Raw genomic sequence first — 21638 nt, 5'->3', positions numbered from 1 at the left:
TTTCGCCAATTTGTAAAGCATCATCCTTCATCTTAAAAATTTATCTCACTCTTTAGCGAAAAATATTTAATATATTTTATCCTATAAATATAAATTACATACATAAAGTTTTAAAATTCAAAAAACGTATAAATCATGTTGAAAAGAAATATATATTTTTTACAATACATTTTATAAAAACTTTTATTTATATAAAAAATTTTATATACATGAATCAGGTTTATATAGATATCATAAGAATAGACATTTTTATTTTTCAAATAGGAATTCATGTGTGTCAATTTTTTTATTACGAGAGTAATACAATTATTGAACATTTTAGTGAAAATTTATCTCTCGGCCATTTTAAAATGCAGCGATGTGTAAAGTGTACACAATTCAAAAAATTAATTCTAATTATCCATTGAATCTATTAGTGTTATTAACTTACCTTAAAGATCTAAAAAAAAAAAAAAAAAAAAAAAAAAAAAAAAAAAAAAAAACCAGAAAAGAATTGATCAGAAAATTGAGTCGTAACGCGATATGTAGAATAGTTTCGGGAGGATTAATAGTTAATGGGTTTCGCCGGATTACGTTCCTAATGTTTTACACAACAGAGGAAGGTTTACATTTATCTATTTCGATTTTAACTCTACAGAATATTAAAAGATTCATAAGAATCTATACACATGGCTACGGTACAATCGTATATATTATTAGCGTACGAATGGCGACCGCTCCTAATGCGTATAAAATACGCAACAGAATCCCTTGGTTTACAACATCTAAAAGCCATTAAAGATTTTCCAGCAAAACTGTCGCTTGGCAAAAGAATTTTCTCAGAGCAGCATGCGATCTCTTAACCTCCGCAAAGGCTGTATACGCATAACAAATTGAAAGTTGATTCTACAAAGCTGTAATTTTTCAAGAACAAACATCAAAGAAGTAGGTAATATAATAGTAATTGGATCTTGCATTACAACCGTCAAATAAGAAGCTTAAAAATTAAATTTAACGAATTCGTTCAAAACGTAATTGCGAATTTTTTATGAATTCGACATTTAAAATAATGAATACGTGACGTGATTAAAGCCTGCTATTTTGTCTGCAACAGTTATAATTGAATTTCTCGAGTCATTATATATGTATATACATATACTCTGAAAAAATACTGCAGTAATATTATAGAGCGCATCCTAAACCCCTCCCAATATTCGCCTCGTCTGCCAAATGGAAGGCAATGCGCTTGCAAGTTTGCTTTGTGTTCATCGTACGATGGAGCACTTTTCAATTCCATAGTATTATGATATCGTCACTGCACCACAATCAGTATGGATATCTTTCAGTGCGATTTTACACTGATATTTCCATGTTACTTCTACTTGGCTATATATATTATACATATATCTCGAATATATATATATATATATATATATATATATATACATATATATTAATATATTTTATCCTAAAATATAAATTACATACATAAAGTTTTATATATAATATTCATAATATTATATAAAAAGTAATATATATAAAAGTATACATAATATTATATAAAAGTTTTATATATAATATTCATAATATTATTCATATAATATTCATAATATTCATAATATTCATATATTTATATTTATTCTATGTTTTCTGATATTTTGTCATATCACAAACATTTTGTACTACTTACTCTCGGACGCCTTTCTTATGTCTGATCATACTACTTTCACTTGGCCGTATCAAGCGTATCTTGTACTACTTTCGTGCTTTGAAGTATCATTTATATATGGCTATACTACTTACGCGTTTGAAGACATTTGAATTCAAAGGAAGCAATCCAGCGAAAATACCCATTAATTTGCCTCGCTAATCGCTAAAATATTTTTTTATTATTATTATTTTTTTTTTTTTTTAACACAAAGGCAAAGTCGAAGCGGCAGAATTGAAGGAAAAATCGATACGAAATTATCTGACACGATGCCGCCATCTCTCAATATTTCTTTCGTTCGTCTTTGAGGATAGCTCGATAGAATTTTCATTTATCGTTAAAAGTCGAAGATGAGCATACCACGCAAGCAGGGAATACTTCGCTTGCGGATGACGACATGGAATCGTGTACACGACAAATGTATCGCCGACTTTACTTCTTTGCATGCTCGTCTCTATGAGAAATAAGTAGATTCTCACGATTGTTGCTGCGGCAGGACGATTCTATTTGTGAATTTTAACGAGGGGAATATATAATTTTTTTCTCGACAAGTGACGTTATATAATTTTTAACGAACACGTAACACGGCCTATTTTTCAGGATCGTGTCGACGTGCCGGTAAGGCCTGATGTAAAAAAAATATATTTTTGACTCTTATCGTCCCATTGTCGTTTTCCACGAGCAACATCGCCGTGATCGATGTTGAAATTGAAATTCAATTTTTTGAGCGTTTGTAGAGGTATCATCAACACGTGTGTACAGATCTTTAAAGGACGTTTTCGCGAATGTACTAGGTAGAGTATTCGTAGCGAGTTGATATATTCAAAATGTTGTGCTAATGTAATGCAACATTTGTCTATGACGGGTGTGCATAAGCATGCATTCGCGTAGTTAACCTGTTTCTGGTTACAATTTCCTTCCCCCCCTCCCCTCCCCTCTTTTGCGAGAGCGACTTGGAATGACGATGGAAGAATGTAAAAGCGATACCTTCCCCTTATATACTACGTGTCTCTTTTTCTATTTTCGTATTATTATACGGTAACGTTGTGACGGTATCGTTTGCGTTTGTCGTTTGTCCGTTGTTTGGAAGCATTTTATATTATACATTCGTCTCTTATACGGCTCTATTTACTTGGAATGGTGCTTGCGTTGTTACGTTCTTTATGATAATGAGCGATTTTTGCATTTTTGCATGACATTACGTTCTCTATTCGTACTATATTATGTGTATTATACTTTTTCGATCAATACACATTTATAGTTTGATTCTCATACTAATCTACTTTCACGTATTAGACGGACAGTCTTCTGTTAAAATATATTTATTTCGTTTTATATTTCTCTTTTTACCGTATATACTCTAATTTAATAGATTGTTTAGAGTTTTTAGTTAGTTTTATGTAGTAATCATTTCCCTCTACCGTATCAGTGATGTGCACGTTCTATTTTATTTTTAGTCTATTCTACTAAATTATTATTTCCTTCATATATACATATATGACTTGCTTAGATTCTTAATGAGATTTACAAGTAGTTCAATACAGAAAGAAATCCATTCACATTTGTTTTTCATATCTATACATATACATAACATCGTCAATTCAAGTAATTTAGCTGTAGCTCTTAATGGATTCCGTAGTATAATATTGTTACAATTTTCAGAAAAAAATTTGCGTAAGTATATAATCTAAAGAAAGATGCATGCGTTACATAATTATTAACACACGAGAAAAAGATTAATTTTGCCATCGCCGTTGATATTCGTCGCCGTTCAAATCGCGATAGGATATCGCGTTGAATATTCGAATATATAGTGAATGATTGTTCAAGTAAATAACCCGCCATATCATATGTTTTTAGATCGGAATAATAACAGATAAAATCGCGGCACGGCTACGCAAGGTAAATCGATACCGTTTGATGGTTTTACATAATATCGTCTCGAGGAAATAATACAAAATTATAAAATAAAATCGCGTATTACTCTCAACATGTTACGAATAAAATAAATAAATTGAAATTTATAATAGATTTGTAATAAAGCGAAAATTACACGTATTGATGTATTATATATTGTTCATATTTTCATCAAGCTCAATTGTTTGTAATTATAAAATATATATAAATATTGTAATATTTTATGTTTACTCACACACAGAGCCAAAATACGTATAATTTTAGCAGTTAAAACTGACTTTAATAGAGCTCTGTCTCTCAGATACTCGTGTCGACGTAGCTCGCGAGTAGGATAACTCGTTATTGCAAATTCTGAAATGAATGGCAACGGAAACGCGGGCTTGTCTGATAAGATTTTGGCGAATGCGAATTCAAGCGACTGGAAGATTTTAAACCATTTGATTCGTATTTTTAGTACCGCCGAGGTGGACCGTGGAACCTATCGACCAGAACGCGGTTGTAGGTCACGGCGTCTCCATCGCCTGTCAGGCTGAAGGATTCCCCATTCCGACTGTGACTTGGAAGCAATCTATCGGTAAGTCACGACTTTTTAAAGATGGGATCTTGATGCGAGGAAAATCTCTCTCTCTCTCTCTCTCTCTCTCTCTCTCTCTCTCTTTCCACCAGCTTTACCAGAGAGATGTATTACGTCTTCGAAGCGCGAGAAATGAGAATATTTTTGCACTTAAAAAATTCTCTCTAAGCATATAACTTTGGTTTTAATAGAAGCAGAGTTAGTAATAAAATAATTACTCTTTTTCTATCACTATGACTATGCTATATGAATTTTGAAACGTCATATATGAGCGTAGATATTATTTTCGTCTTCTTCCGTCTTTGACTCGTAAATTTATTCAATTTTATTCGACGCGAGTATTATTACATTTTCTAACAATTTCTCCCTATACTTAACATTCATTAGACGAGAATTTTGTTTACGCCGACATTATGTAATTTTCATTAAAGTTGTGCGAGCGGAGTCGGAGGCGGACGGAGATCGACGGAGGAAAAAAAGAACGCGCCAGGAACTGTAATCAATCATGAATTTCGCTGAATCGTCGATCCCTCCGCTGGCAGAGATATAAATCGGTCGTAGTCAGAAATAAGTCCTACCCGTGGAGAGAGAACCGTATAATTAGTTTCATCAATTTGCTGATCGTGGATTTGATGTAGCGTGCCTCTCGCGAGGGATTTTCTCTCCCGTCTCTCCTCCATTTTCCCTTCCAATTCCGATTCTCGCTTTGGCGCAGGAGTTACATTTTTCACCGTTTATCCTGATTTTATTCTCGCAGCCAATCATTTCCCACCCGCGGCTACGTCAGATTTCGAAAAAAAAAAGTGCTTTGCGTCTGCCTTGGCGCAATGCGGTTATATCCAAGTGACGAGACTGTTCAATCGAGTTCGAGAATGTTTTTGTTGATTTTAATTGACTGCGGCAAACAAACGACTGCCCGCTTCTATCCGCAAAGAGTTTTCGGCGAGCTAGTTGTACATATTCTGTATAAAAATTTTTCTCGTTCCGTGCATCGGAATACAAATCTCAAAGTTACTACGCGAAAAAAGTAAAAAACAAATTTTGCGTGAATATTCTTGCCTTTCATCATTTATTACCGTATCGGAAAAGATGTCGGGAAGCATCGATTGGTTGTCGAACGATGCGCATCGTGTGCGGATAGCGGCGAAACTGAGCGCGGAAAAAAGAAGATACGGCGTATCAAAGAAAAAGACGTTTCACGTCCTGCATTACGATCTATATATTGCGGAGACGCAAACTAATGCAACACGATTATTATTAAACGAGGGGGGGGGAGGGGTTTTATTAAACTTTGCGTAATACTGTTACTTGTACCGCTAGATTGAATAAATGCAATTTATATCAGCCGAGCAATGTTTGGAGCTCTCTCTTTGCACGGCTACCGTAAGTTTTGATAAAACATAAATTTTCACAAGAGACTCCCGCGAAAAGACTGATTACTCAAAAGCGACGCTTTCAAAGCGTTCGGTTTACCTTGCTCGGTAGGAGTTCTTCTGCGAGGTAAATCTTTACCGTTTGCAGTTACAGTATATACAGTGGACGGTATATACTCTGATACATCTTCCACTCGTTTCGCCGTTTATTTATGAAAAGATAGAATAAGCGAATAAAGTATGTACGTGCGAGGGGAGGGAAGAAGGCGTTCGCAAGCATGTATTACTTTGTATACTTTCTCTATTCGGCTTCCGGCACGTTACGTGTTCTAAAGACAGTTTAAACGTTCGTGTATTCAGAAATGCATTTAAAACGCTTCGCGCTTAAGAAACTTTCTCCGCGTTATTTCTCAGAGTTTAAGTTGAGGGTAATACTGTTTTGTAATAGGCGTAAAACAAGGTGATACTTTACGCTGCGAACTGAAATAATTTTCCCTCCGGCAAAGCTGAACGTTGTTTTTTTTTTTCGCCAAAGTTCTAGAAAATTAAGCATCTCGGGTAATTGCGTTGCAGAGAGTCAAAATTCTATTAAAGTAAAGTTTATCAGAAATTACATAAAGATCTTATCGCACCGCTCGAAACGCTTTTCTCAAAAAGAAGATTAACAATATTACGAAATATTGTTGGCAAGACACGGCTGTATCGAGTTTTAATTTGTGTGCTTGTAACTCACACGTCAGAGTTCGTCAATAGGATCCGTATAAAAGCTAGAGTAACAATTTGTAGACAGCTGCATTATGCAGGGGGTAAAGATATATATCCTTGCATGTTCAGGTGAAACTACAGGCGATTACAGGGAGCTCGGATACGGCGGCACGGAGGGTGCTGGGGTGGCCAGAAACGGATCCTTGGTGATCCCGCGGGTATCGCGAGATCACGGCGGATTCTATCTATGCCAGGCGAGCAACGGCATCGGGCCCGGCCTTAGCAAGCTCATTCGGCTAACGGTTCACGGTAAAATATTCACGTAACCGAGTAGAGTTACCGCTGCCGTCTACGATACGGATCGGGATAGATTTGATGGAGTCGCGTCGGATTCGACGTGATCGAGACCGGGTTTCTCAACCACGTGACATTGTCGCGAGAAATTTCGATCTGTGAAAATTCTCGAATACAACGAAACATTACACTTGCGACGGATGTAACGTTATCCCTTTCTAAAATTATTTTCGGAATTTAATGGAAAGAGTAGCGGGAATTTAATTTGTTATTACACGATATACATATATGTAGTACGTAAACGGTGATATGTAATGCGACAGTTATGAATTTAATAAATTTGTTAATTTCAATTCGCACACACATGGCCCGCCAGAAATTCAATAGTATTACTACAATATTCGTTACTGGATAATTGCTTTGCATCACTGGATGAAAGCTTTCTCTGTACATGCGCGTACACACGCGATTATTCCCGATAACATCATGCGTCGATAAATGATCTTTTTTTTTTTTTCGTTTTGACTACAAAATAAACCCGCATCCAATAAAGCATCGTAGGTTGGCCATTGCAATTTGGGACGTAAATACAAAATTGAATTGCTTGTTTATAATTATTAAAAAAAAGCGAAATCGGCGAGTTTTTTCTCTCCTTTTTTTTATTTTATCGCGGAAATTGATTTTATTATCGTGTCGTATTTAATGTGCATTGTGCTGTCGTAAGAGACGCGTTATGTACAGCAACGTTCTGATGAAAAATTTCCACTACAGCGGGCCCGCAGGTGACAGTAAGGACGAGACAGGAATCGGTGCGAAGAGGGGAGAGCGTAATATTGCGCTGCGAGGCCGAAGGAGACGCGCCTCTTGATCTTAGCTGGCGTGTTCGTGACAGCAAGATCGATCCTAATTACGACGTTAGGTTCGTATCGAAATTAATTATGCGCGTTTAGCGTGAAAGCTCACAGGTTTGCAACGGCATATATCGTTTGATGCAAGCGTCATTTTGACGCTACGCGTTATCTATGCGCATTAATTCGCGAAACGTTTAAAGCAAAAATGAACTTCGCTATTCATCGAAGTCGTATGGTAAAATGAGTCAAGTTTGCTATCCACTTTAATGGTGCAAACATTTGGAACTCGATCTATTTAAAATAGACTTTAAAAATGACTTAAAAATATCATATGTGAAGAATGAATTTTATAACTTGGAGAATTTTCGTTTTAACTCTCTATATCGAAAATATTTAAATTAATTTTTAGACACAACGTTGTATTGAAAATCGACGTAAGAATTAACAGTTTTTATTTATTTTAGACTATGATTTTATATTTAAAATAAATCTCATAAATTATTTTAATGTTTTTTTAATCTATTTTTTTTATTAGTTTATTATTAATTTATTTTAATATTTTAGTAGAGTTAATTTTAACGTAGGTATTTAGAAACCGGAAGGGAATTTTTTTTACAACTTTTTCGGTATTTAATATAGAATCTTTAAATATATATATCTCAAAGAAGTGGAGATATTCTAAGAAAAACTGAGATCAATATAGATTCAAGAAAATTGATTTTGAATTTTCTCCTTCTGCGCGAATGAGATTTAACTTTGTGTTTTAAATATAACCTTGCACCTTCAAAGTAAATCTAAAAAATTTCACAATTCCTCCGACGATCTTGCGTATTGATTAATCACGCAACCGCTCATCTCGAGGGTTTCCCCGGATGCAGGTACGCGGTGGACAATACGGTTGACGCATCGGGACACGTCACCACCGAGCTGCGGATCGTCCAGGCGAGCCACATGGACCGCGGCGACTACGTCTGCGTAGCCGCGAACGCCTACGGTCAGGACAAGGCAACGATCCACCTGCTGGTGCAGGAGCCGCCAGATTTTCCACGTAACCTCCACGTGGCCGAGCAGGGTAGCCGGTCGATTCTGCTGGCTTGGTCCTCGCCTGCGAGCGATCGCGACTTGAACCACGCCAGTGCACCGATCACCAACTATATCGTGCAATATAAGGAGACGCAAGGTACACACCTTTCTCTCCTTCCTTCTTTTCTCGGTGAATGCGCGCGATCGATCGATTAAAAGCAACGAGACAGCGTTTCATTATAAATTTACGTTTTACTGGTCAATAGATTCCTTCAACATGTTTACCGCGACATCAATCGTAAATAAACTGCAAGTTTGTAACAGCATCGCAGATTTTGTAATTTTTGGAAATTAATTTTCCCAAGCTATTTTCACATTTAATATTTCCATCGATTATATGGCAGTGAAATTGATATGATTGCGCAAATGGATGAAACAAAACGGTATCTCTACATTTTTTTACAGATTCTATCTACAGATTTTTAAGCGTATTTGAAATTTGTAACAATTTGTATGCATTTTCCCGAAATTGACATATTATTGAGAATGTCAAATGATACCGCATTTCTTTAAAGTTTTCGTATAGAAATATAATTACTATCAATCTGTATATATAAAAATCGTTATCTATTTGCAAATAGCGAAACATGAGTTCGGTGAAAAATAAAATCTCATATTATATTACCATATATGTTAATCATATAATTCTCAAGAAAATGTTTGCGTCATCAGTGTACGGATGATGTGGCGGTAAATGCTTTACGAGCGAGACATCGCGTTTTTTTTTTACGAAATTTGCAAGTTTTTAAATTAAAATTTTAATTTAAATTGAAGCGCGCTTTGATCTAGCCCGCTCGATAGAGCGCGAGCGAGGATACGCGTAAATATGGAAAAAATCAAAAGTATTTGGATAATTTTCTATTTACTGTTGACGTACGCGAGTAATCTCAACGGCAGTTGTGAAAATATCGCGTCGTAACGTTGCGTATTGGTCAAGATAATACCAGAATTTTTCTCGTGCTTATTCGAATTATAATTGGGTAACAAAAAAAAAAAAAAAATAAATAAATAAAGAATGCAGAAGAAATATTGATGTACGCTGTATATTGCGCTCCATTACATTCTCGATCCATCGTCATTATACATGTCGTGTATATAATACGCGCGTATTCACAATGCGCTTGGCATCTCTATCATCCGCGGATATCATATCGGCCGTTAAAGTTAACACTACGATGTCTTCCGCGAAAGCATTATTCGCGAATAACGCGCCGCGGCTTTTATCCCGTCGCGTCGCCGTCGGGCAAAAATCATTAATCATTTATCCTTCGACGTCGCTCCATGTCCCGCTATTCGTTTAGGATTTATTTTGGATTTACTTGATGGCTTTCGCCGGGTCCCGTCCATTTCTCCCTCTATCAGCCAATAGTCGCCATCAGCCGATGTTCAAATAAATTCATGTCAAAACGATCGAAATTCCATTAACACGAATAGCATAATATGTATCTCATTAATAAATAATAATTCAATCGCGCGGGAAATGTGTGTCTATCTAAAATGTGAATGTCTACTGGATGAAATATTTAATTTATCCGAAATATTTTTTGGAAGAATGTAACAAAATAAAATATGCGAGAAAATAATTTTTAATATAAAAATAGCTTATAAAGTTGATATCATACAATTGAATAAAGAGGGAAAATACCATACAGCTTTTGATAATATCAAATAAAATATAAATATTATTACATCAATGTGTTTATCAATAGAGAGATAATATAAAGAAACATACTTAAAAATCTTATCTACGGATTCGGAAACATGAAGAGATATAAATCAAAAATTAATCCTCATTACTCATTAATCAAATTAATCTTCATTACATGGTATTAACGCGCGCGTTGTTGTATTAACGAAAAATACATTTTGCATTTTATTAAAACATTTTATTCTACAGAGCAATTCTAGCGAATATAAGCTGAATATTTTCTCTCATAATATGCTATTTTATAACGTCGCTCCAAGATGCACGCGTGCAACGTAATGCGGTGTAATCTGTCGCATGAGCTGCGACTGTCAAGAGCAATAGTAATTACATCGTCGTAAATTCACGTCGAGTTGATTCCATACAGATAACACGATGCCGCGAATTTGTTCGCGATTCATACACCCGTATATGCGGCCGCGGAAACAATTTCGTTCTTTGATGTTCTTCCGCGTGCTTGCGTTCGAAAGCGTGCGATTTACGTTTCTCGCTGATCAATCTCTTTACAAGAGGACCATCAGCTATTACGTTTTCGTTCGCGGTCAAGCCTTTTCATATTTGCCAGATATTTTTTCGTGAATTTTTTTCAATACGAAAATATTTAAATTAATTTCGTATTTATATCAATTCTATATGTATACCATACAATAAAATACGAAAGAAGAAATATATATGTATATTTCTCTCTTTTTATTTCAAATTTTTCAATCCTTTGATCCCTTGCATAGAAAAAAAAATTATTATTATTAAATTACATAATAACTAGCACGATCACGCGTGCATCGGCGAGTATTTCTTTGCGATGTAAAGGAACCATTCTATTTTCTGAAGAGAAAAGTGGCTGTATATACATATATACTGGGTATCTCCGAGGTTGGCGGTTCTCGTTACGACAGCTAAGCCAAAGTTTTCTGTAAAGTCGTTTGCGAATCTTCCCAATCCGCGTCTTCGTTTTACACTCTCCTTCTCTCCCCCTGCCCTCTTCCTTTTCCCGGCTACCGACCATCTCCCTCTTTTCCTCGTCCTATTTTCGCGCCACAAACTTCCCTTTGAAACGCCCCTTGCCCTGGCCGCTCGTTAACTTTGGATGTCCTCATTTACGCCTAATCGACTCGAGTCTTCCCGCCGGTGTTCAAAATTATCGAACTTAACGCACGAAGGGGCATGGAAGCGTCGTGGTGTTAACGCGCATAAAACATGTTCTTGAGGCAAGCACCGTCGAGAATTATTATCGCTCTTATTCAAGATCGAGTCTCGCGAGGATCGAGATTTTCGAGAATGCCGGTCAAACGATGATAAATTCGTGACCTCGATGCTGTAATAATTTACTCCGCGAGATCTAAATCGCGCGTATCGCTATCCTGACACACATAGCGGATAAATTTTCATATACGTATATTCATACTAGCCTTTCGAAAATTGCATCGCGCTCGCTTCAACTGATTACGGATTAAAACTAAGATACTTACAAGAGATAATCTGCATTTGAGACGACGCTCGCGCGCCGCGAGAAAGTAAGCAACTTTCGAATTAATTTTTAACTCGGCACACATATCCGATTAACATATGTGTTTGATATTTATCGCTCGCGCTACCCTTACCCGAGTCTGACAGCTTTCATCCTCCATTAAAGCGTCATTCGCTCGATCGATTTGTTCGCTCGTTACATACGATCCGTCTTTTACGGCCAACTACGAACTATTAAATTCGCGGAAGAATCGAAAGATAAATTTATCTTATCTACCTCGAAGCGAGATGCGCGAGGTAATCGCGCGTCAAAACGTCCGGATTTTCATGCACGAGTGATACATCTCACCTCGCGAGACTCGCGATTACGCTTAAGAGATCGTACTCCATCCATCTAAGCGTTGTTGCCTTTTGCTGGAAAGACGTTTGGCATGAGCACAACACGCAGAAGCTGGTAGCCGGGGACAACACGGTCGCTCGAGTATCACCCCTAAAACCCGCGACTACCTACCACTTTCGAGTGCTTGCGGAAAATCATCTTGGAACATCAGCGCCAAGCGACATCCTTCATGTCAGTATCAAACATTGTCGAAAAACAAAACAAAGCATGATCGGAAAGAAAATTTTCACATTATCACGTCATTACGCGCGATAACGTCAGACGGACTGTTGTTTCTTTTTCACGTGCGCCGTGGGTGGCGTCTGGAAATTTTCGAAACAGGTGCAAACGGACGGCGAAGTACCCGGTGGACCGCCCAGGCACGTCTCCGTGGAGCCCCTGGGCCCGCAGCAGCTCAAGATCACGTGGCAACCGCCGGATCGATCCCTGTGGAACGGCGAGCTACTCGGATACATCATCGGCTACACCAATCTCGGGTATCATTATCTGCTTACCGCTCTCGAGCTGAGGTAGTTTGCGGCATTTAGCGCTCGTCATCAAGCTCCAAGTCTCGAACAATGACCGCGATGATCCGTTCGTTTGCATAGATAACGCGCAGCCGCGTATATTCGGCACATTTACACGCACCGAGTCGTTTGTAAAGCGACAAATTTATATATCTTCCAAAGTATCGAGTTTGCAACAATATTTTTTCAAGTGAAAATTTAAATGTTCGCGAAGCAGAATGTTTAGTGACTATAATACACAGTTTTAATGTGTATTGCGTTATTTTGAGGCAAGATAACAATTTTTCTAATAATAAAATTTATAGCCAAGATCGAGAAATAGAAAAGTTTGGGGGAGAACACGATTCCTTTATTTATGTAAAGGATTTTATTAAATTTTAAAAATGCCTTTCTCTCACAGAATAAACTTTCCATAAATTTCTTGTTTTTCCCCAGTAAAATCCATTTATTTTGTCAACGAATATAAAATTGCTACGAATGTAAAAACGTTTTGCGACAATACTTATTAAATGAAATATGATGGTAATGTTTGCGCTGTGATATTTCGCAATAATTGGATTATACGACGATTCAGTTTCACCGTGAATTCTTAAAATCTTTTGTCCGATTTTCGTAGTTATATTCCATTGAATTTCGAGATTGTTAGTTCCTCCATTATACTAGAATCGGACGGCGGAACGTAATAAATGCGAACGATAAGAACGATTTCCGGTAAAGTTTGACGACAGCGACTTTCGTGCCAAGGCTTTCCCCCGTCCTTAGACCAGCATCAAGTTTCGAATAATAGAATGTATAAGAGAAAAAGAGTCGTTTTATTGATATATTGATATTTGTAACTCTACGAGTAGCTGTTCAACTAGCACATTTCACAATGATATTATCTTTATATTGTACAATCTAAAGGAATGATTTCTTTTTAAACGCGATTTTTCTCAGAAAATAATTTAAAAGCTACTTTCACAGTTTTTGCTTGACATATTTCGTTCGCGTAATTGATACAACGTTTAGATTTTAACACTGTCGATTGCCTCCGTTACTTGGCGTTATCTTCTCGCTTCAACGAACCGTGGTTAATGCTTTTATTTCAGAAGCGACGATCAATTAACGAACACGACGCGGGTTGGAATCACAGGAAACGGGGATGGTTCGCACGATTATAGATTAACCGGTCTGCGAAAATACACCCAATATAGCATAGTGGTAAAGGCATTTAATAGCAAAGGAGACGGTCCGGGATCCGATCCCGTGACGGCGCACACATTCGAAGATGGTGAGTGAAAAGTTCTCACAAGTTTGCTTCCTCATTTATCGACTTTGCGGCATTTCGAGTTAACGAAAATATTTGGCACGTTAAACAAGGCAATTGCAGCGTGCCGCTTTGAAGCGGCCTCTTTGCATTTTGATTACGGATTAAATATAATTGAGAATTGCAAATGACGAGATTAAGTTTCAAATTACAAATTAATATTATAATTTAAAGTTTGTCCTATATACAGCACACGCTGATGTAAACATTCCGTACCATATATAATGCATAATGCTGAATGGCAATTATTTGCCTAATAATATTGGTTTATCAAACGAGCTTTCCCGCGATACACAAACTATGAACTATGTTACAAAATATCGATAATAATAATAATAATTTTTTTATTAAAGTTTTCATTGTTATATCGAGTCCTACATAAATTATCCTCCGGGATATATTTTACTTTAAACCACAGTTTTTTTTTAATCCAAAGTCGCACATGTGCTCTCATACTTTCGTACCTTTTTCATACGATTCGATTGATCGTGCTTTGAATATAAATTGGAAAAAAGTTTTGATAGACTGCATTTTAGTAATATAAATTCGAGACCGTATTTTTCGGCACGTTGAAGGAGATACAGCAGGGCGATATAGCGATTTACGATGTACGATTCGATGTAGTTCCAAGTGCGCCACCGCAAAATGTAGCCTGCGCCGCACTGAATGGTCAGAACATCCAGGTGACCTGGAAACTACCGCCTTCCGACAAAGTTCACGGGGTCGTGCAGGGATACAAGGTACTGTACGAGGCAGCGAGCGGCGCCGCCTCAGACTCGCAAGCCGGCAGAGAGACGAAAATCAGTCATGCCCTCAGCACGGTCTTGCACGCTCTCAGTCCATACACCAACTACACGGTGCAGGTGCTCGCCTTCACTAGAGCCGGCGAGGGTGTCGCGAGCAACCCCGTTTCCTGCACCACCGGGGAAACCGGTAAACTGGCAATTTAGAACCTTCCAATACGCGAATCAATTCACTTTCGACGCATAGTCAATATTTCATTGTAAAAAAAGATCTTTTATATTCATGAAAGAGACCTATTTAAGCGAGTCTCGAGTAGTAGGCCGATAGTTTTAATATCGAAAAATCTATTTTTTTCTGGAAGATAAATGTTTCTTATATGATGAAACACTGTATATACATATATTAAAAAATAAAGCGTCTCTCGAAAAAATTATAATCATTCGAAAGGTTAAAAAAAGAAATAGATTTATAATATTTGAAAGATTCATTTAAATATTATGATATTTCATTATCGTGAACGCGTTACGACTTGGTCTCTTTTACGAATGATTTCTTTACGAATTATCCAATGAAGAAATGATGATTCTGGTAATAGTTCCCGATGCTCCGGAACGCGTAAAGTGGGTGGTGAGCGGCGAGAACGCCGTCGTGATATCTTGGTTGCCACCGCGACGACCGAACGGGCTGCTCACCCAGTACACCGTTTACATTCGCATGTTAGAGCAGGGCCAAGATAAGATCATCAAGAACACCTTGCCCGCCCAGAATCTACATCACGAGGCAAGAGACTTGAAGCTGCGCGAATCTTACGAGGCGTGGGTCACGGCCTCGACTAAGGTCGGTCAGGGTTCGAGTACGCCGGTTGTCAAATTTCAGCCTAGCACCACCGGTAAGCCGGTCTTGAGGTTCCGTATTGTCGAAAAGTTTCTTTGCTCTCTCTCCGTAAAACTTTGTCAGTTCGCGTTTCGCGGGATTTTGTTTCAAATCGAGTTCTTTATCAAAGTTGACCGAGAAAGCCGTACGACTTTCGTCTGTGAAATGTGAATCAAATGTCCGGGAAAGTACAGTTTTGCCAGATGATAATCCATAAAATAGAGGAAAATCTCTAGCTTTTTGTAATTAAATATTCTCCGATCGATAGTAAGCGCATTATTCGTAACTTTTCCGTAATATCCATGCATTTGCGAAGGGATATTATAGCAAATGGAAACTCGTAACCAGAGTACTTTAATTAGTTCCAGCTGCCATAATATCATTCGGCGTGCCCATCGTGGTTCCGTGGCGAGAGGACGTTAATATGGCTTGCCTCGTCGTCGGCGACCCTCGTCCGAGCGTCGAGTGGCGACGCGCTGACATGAAATTACAGCAAAAGTAAGTGTAACGACGAATCGCGTAGAGCGGAATCGTTTGATAAAACGTACGTCATTTCACGAATTTTATAGATCGCACGTTGGACCCGATAATACTTTGATTCTGAGAAACGCGCAGAGAAGCCACGAGGATAATTATTCGTGTCACGTGAAGAATTCGCTCGGCACGGACGAAATTACGTATACGCTCCATATACAGGGTAGGTTGCGTAAACGAAATCATTAGGATATCCAGTTGCTGGTTACAGTTTCTCTCAATGCTATTACGAAATTATATTTAGATTCTGTAATCGAGAAAATAGCGACAAAATATTTCGACTTGAAATTACGTCACAATTCTTTTAAGAGTTATAATTTTGAAGACACACACTATCCCTCTCGAGCTCAAAATGCATTTCTGCATAGACTTGCGAGAGCGAAATTACGAAATACACTCGATATAGAATAATTTCCATGAATTCTTATCCGTGCGCGAGAAAATGAGGAATATACAATATTTCACGGAAAGCGAGTAGTGTATCGAGCGATATTTTGCCCCGTCTCTCTGAGCGGCACAAGCCAAGTTCTAATTGGTAAACTTTACGCACATAGTACCGCCAACGTCGCCGACTCTGCTGGCGACCGGCACGACGACCGATGCCATCCAGTTACAATGGAAGCAGGGCGACAACGGTGGCTCGCCCATTAAGGGATTCCTCCTGGCTTATCGCCGGGAATTCGCCGAATGGGAGGAGGTTGAGCTGGACCGCCGTGCGAGCACGCATCTGCTCGAGGGGTTGCAATGCGGCACGCGTTACCAGTTCACGCTCGCTGCCTTCAACAGGATCGGGAGCGGTAGCGCGAGCGACATACAGACAGCGAAGACGAACGGCTCTAAGCCCGTCCCGCCGCCAAAGTATCACTTTGTCAAGCCGAATCAGACGTTCGTTATTCTGGAGTTGGCGGCTTGGCAAGACGGCGGCTGTCCGTTGACCTACTTCGTTGTGGAATATAGGAGGCTACCCGGGGATTGGCTGCTCGGTAAGAACTTACAACTCTTCGGAAAGTTGAAGTCACGAAGTGAAGAAGTAGCGCTCGATAATTCACGAAAACATGACGTTGATCGCTCCGAATTAATTCCGAGATCGATATCTAGAAAGTTTCTCTTAGTCAGAAAAGTGTTGATTATTTTATTTTATTTTTTTATTTTTTTTTTAATAATTGTACGTATGGTATAAGATATAATAATCATTTTGTAAACATTTAGTAAGTTCATTATTCTAATTTTATTTTTAATATTTATTAATTTGAAAACTAGAGATATCCGGAAAAGATTTTATGAGAAGAAATTATTGTTATATGCTTTTAGTGTATTAATGCTTTTTTTCTTGTCAATTATTAATTACATTTGATCAATATATGTTGCAGTGTCCAATAATGTTCCGCCGCAATCGAAATTTCCCATTATGGATCTAGTGAGTGGCATCAGCTACGAGCTCCGCGTGACTGCTTACAACAATGCCGGTTCCACCCAGGCTGAGTATCTGTTCAGCACGCTGTCATCGAACGGAAACAACCGTTTGCTCGAGGATCATCCACAGGAGAGCGAGACCACTCCGCTCTATCTCGACGCGCATGTCTTGGCGCCCAGCGTCATCTCGGTTCTCGCAGTCATGCTGGCGATCGCGGGGGTGTGTTTTTGCCTCAAGACACGTGAGTACAAGCCTCTATCGATCTTCGCTCTAATCAATTTACGTCGCAAACATACGCTTCGAGCGAGTGAATACGGATTCCGGCTATGGAATTCGGTTCGCTTTCCCATTTAAAAAAAAACAAACAAAAAACTGTCAGATACCGTTTATTTTCGCGTATCTCACTTGGTATACATTGTAACGATTCTGCCGCGAATTGGAACAGAGAGGTGGTGGGACAATCTCGATGTTTTAGTTTTTCGTCAACTATTCTCGATATCAGGTACAATGTCAACAGCAGCGGTTTGCGATATCCGCCGCGAGCGTTTGGTTTAATTAAAAACTTCATAAACGAATCACGTTGAGAGTTGCTGTCTTCAAATAATCGTTTGTTACTAAAACGAGAACATCTCGCGCTATATTACATAACATTCAAGAAATATTAAAACATTGAATAAGCGTACGTCAGCGAGTAATGACAGTTACTTTGTATCATTAGATAAATTGTATTTTGCTATTTTGCTATTTTATGTATTTGTTGTAGAGTAAAATTTTATTGTATAATTAATTTCTTTTCCTTTCCCTCTCTTATATTTTATATCAAAATAATTTATTTTCGATAAGTAAAAAAATAAATCGTCTGCTATATTCTCTTATGTGTATAAGCGTTTTCTTTTTAGATTATTTAAAGTATTTTTTAAATACTACGAGAATGGATTCTTCTCACATTAATGGATCTCAATTTGTAAAGAATCTCATTTAATAATAATATGTATTTAAATATATACAAATTTTATTTGCAATATATATTTACGATACTTTATAAGTATCGTAATTATATAATGTTTCCATAATGTAATGAATATTGAGTTTCTATTAATTATCAATTACTGGGAGATTGCAAATAATTTAATTTAAAGGTTTTAATTAAACAATAATAAAGTTGCTAAAGCGAATCTTGATTTCTCATATTGATTTATTGATTTATAACACATACATTATAGATTCCCAGTTTTCGATATTTATTATTATTTAATCTTCTCATTCAAAGGATTATGTCTTTGTTATTTAAACGACGTTATTAATTTGTACCTAATATTATAAACAAATATGTGTGTATTTAGTATCGCTACGTTCTATGTTAGTAATGACTTGTGGCTATAAAATTTGGGAATCTGTGTTATTAACTTTATAGTGCTTTCGACTATTCATTATGTAATATATTGTATATTACAGGTTCTATTCAAGGCTCATTAATTTCTGCAGTGATCTTATTGAAATTAGTCCTTTTGTCGTTTCGCATGCCGCCTATTATTCCGATTCGGTAGAGGATATTACGCATCTCCATTTCCGTACTCTCCATTTAATTGGTATATCTGCCAATAGCTTTTGTGACATTCACCTCGCCAGAAATTTATAATATGCACTAGAAGTTACATTAATTATATACATATGAACGTAAGTTATGTTAAACTTGTGTATAATATTGTAAATTACATGTATATATATATATATGAGAAAATATTGTACTCTGTATAAATGTCGACACGAATACATCGTTTCTAGATCCAGAGGGATCCGGAGGTGCGAACGATCCGAGCTCGCAAACACAGGCAGCTTTGGACAACAAACACAATATGGAGCAGAGGGAACAGTACTATGCCACCGTTAGAAAACCGGGACAGCAATCACCTTGCCGCGAGGTGAGCGCCCTGGAACGAATACCCGAGTATTCGGAAGATATTTATCCGTATGCCACCTTCAATCTGCCCGAGCAGGAAAATCTTTCGGCGAATCCCATGAGACAAGCGTTCTTCTACGAACGCAGCGAGACGATGCTGCAAGGTGCCCAAGTACGTTTATTTCTCACAACGATCCATCTTACGATTCCCCGTCGTAGATTCTGACATCCGAGATGATAAAAAATTCCCGAACTCTAGCTACTGTACAAATCAAATCATCGCCATTAAGTAATCTCATTAACAAAGTTATAATGCAATAGAAGTAATTACTCTTTCCTTGCACTAATAAGATTATATCGCGTAGAAGTCTAAAATCAGAATCGTCGGGACGTCGATTATCTAATTACAATTTGAAGCAATACGACGTAATATACGACATAATAATTACAATTGTTGAAATATATTAATGAAGCTAGAAAAAATGAGGAGATTTAACATTTTATACACGCATAAAAATATCTTTTCTCAATTAACTAAAGCAGATATTTCAGAAATCAATTAATTCCCGATCTGCATTTCGTTAGCATTTCGATCGAATAATAAGAATCGCATTTATTACTTTAAGATCTAAAAAATTTGAAAATATTTTCTGCAAGAATTTTCAATCGTATTTCTCTCTCTCTCATGAAGAATCTCATACGGTGCGAATTAATTGTAGTGCGACGTGGACCAATACACGAAGATACGAGGTCGGGCGCGACGCAAATCAAAATCGTTTAAATCGGAATCGGAGGAATACGACACGCTGGGCTCGGACAGCGACACGGAGGTCGGCACCAGCAGCCGTACCGAGTCGTCGAATCATTTGGACGATTCCGGTCCGACGTCGATACTGGCTCGTTCGCCCGGACCCAACTCCGCTAATCAACAACGGCTCGCCCTATTGCAGCGACCGGTTCATCATAGTAAGTTAGTATTCGGTTTTCTGTGTCCGGGCCGCGTGCTCGCGCGGCCCATCATGTAATCCAGCGCGCAGCCACTAATTATCTACTGCGTCAACGTCGTCTCGCGTACGTACTTTCCAGATGTGCTGTACCACACGCACGAATCAAGTACATCAACCGAGCCGTCACCAATTTCTGAGAGGAAGACCTTCCCGAGGCTCGAAAAGCAAAGGTAAAAGATCTTGTCGGTTGAGCGTCGAATAAAGAAAAAAGAATTATTTAAACAAAATTAGTCGCCATTCTATACGTTTCCATAAGTAAACGACGACTAATCGTTCGCAGGAGTCGCGGCGCGATAGACGCCGCGATCGACGGTCGCATTCCCGGTATACTGCGACCGGTGCTGAAGCTGTCGGAGTCCGGAGTGCATTCGTACTCGCGAGGAGCGTCGCCGAGTCGTCCGGTGCGTCCTGGTTCCTACGACAGGCTGGAGAAGGAGCCGCCGAGCACCAGAAAGTCCGTCGAGTCGCTCTGCCTCCTGGAGGAGCCGGCGGGCACGTTCAGAATGATGAGAAGGGACGACGATTGGGGCAGCGAGCTGTCTACGTTGGAATTGAAGCCACCGAGCGGCTTCACGGATGTTCACGAGACCAGTGAAGCCGAGTGCGACATCGACATGAAGCTGAAATTACACAGAAAACGATCGACCGGTCTCCATTCGAATAGCTCGCTCTCCAAATCGCCTAAGGATTTTACTATCACCGTCTAAGTGTTTTAATCAAATATGGAAACCAAAAATAAAGAAAAGAAAAACCAAAAAACGAAAGATTCAATAAGCAAAACATTGCCAAAGCATGAATGTTATTAAGTCAAGTAAGTTACGATTTTCTCGCTACACATTGAGATTTTCAATGCGATCGCCAGACGAGAGCATCAGCTCTACGAATTTAGATCTCTGGATGTTTGTCTTTTGGAGTGTCTACTGCCAAAGAGTTCGTTTACAAATAAAGACTTATTTTTGCAGAAAAAGGAAGAAAGAAATATCTGTACACCTTCATCTATTCCCGCATAATATTTCATGCATTTAAATACACCTACTTGCGAATCTTCAACAAAAATATATTTATAGATCCATCAAATAATCGTCATTAATCCTCCGTTAATATTTCACGACTTCGGGAATGTTTTAAAATTGATTTACCGTTCATATAACAAGAAAACCGTACGCTAATTGAAGTAAGAAGTGTATTACTATAATCGTGATTATCGCACACAAATCATAACAATTGTTGTTTCGAAAGAGAAGAATACCATGTTTACTTTTACGCAAAAGTCTCACTAATAATACAAGATGCATATT

At 38.1% G+C, this 21638-nt stretch overlaps 1 protein-coding gene across 6 annotated transcripts in view; it reads left to right on the top strand.

Annotated features, from left to right (window-relative positions):
• Positions 1-21539, top strand: part of LOC138937395 (cell adhesion molecule Dscam2) — a 75057-nt gene extending 53518 nt beyond the window's left edge. For 2 of the 6 annotated variants that reach the window (XM_070303634.1, XM_070303631.1), the window contains exons 13-29: positions 4059-4178; positions 6386-6565; positions 7322-7469; positions 8280-8581; positions 12079-12227; positions 12378-12532; positions 13651-13832; positions 14493-14801; positions 15208-15501; positions 15848-15983; positions 16055-16182; positions 16574-17002; positions 17390-17674; positions 19219-19505; positions 20053-20299; positions 20420-20510; positions 20621-21538. In XM_070303634.1, coding sequence (XP_070159735.1) covers positions 4059-4178; positions 6386-6565; positions 7322-7469; positions 8280-8581; positions 12079-12227; positions 12378-12532; positions 13651-13832; positions 14493-14801; positions 15208-15501; positions 15848-15983; positions 16055-16182; positions 16574-17002; positions 17390-17674; positions 19219-19505; positions 20053-20299; positions 20420-20510; positions 20621-21047 — 3869 coding nt within the window. In that variant the 3' untranslated portion in view covers positions 21048-21538. Of the gene's footprint in view, positions 1-4058; positions 4179-6385; positions 6566-7321; positions 7470-8279; positions 8582-12078; positions 12228-12377; positions 12533-13650; positions 13833-14492; positions 14802-15207; positions 15502-15847; positions 15984-16054; positions 16183-16573; positions 17003-17389; positions 17675-19218; positions 19506-20052; positions 20304-20419; positions 20511-20620 lie in introns of all 6 variants that reach the window. The other 4 variants (XM_070303633.1, XM_070303632.1, XM_070303635.1 and 1 more) reach the window with 4 other exon arrangements.
• The last annotated feature ends 99 nt before the right edge of the window (positions 21540-21638 follow it).

Source organism: Polyergus mexicanus, unplaced genomic scaffold, assembly GCF_030449975.1.
Source record: "Polyergus mexicanus isolate NDT 795.1 unplaced genomic scaffold, iyPolMexi1.0 SCAF_10, whole genome shotgun sequence".
In the NCBI taxonomy this organism is placed as follows: domain Eukaryota; kingdom Metazoa; phylum Arthropoda; class Insecta; order Hymenoptera; family Formicidae; genus Polyergus; species Polyergus mexicanus.
This window is presented reverse-complemented; position numbering and strand designations above follow the sequence as displayed.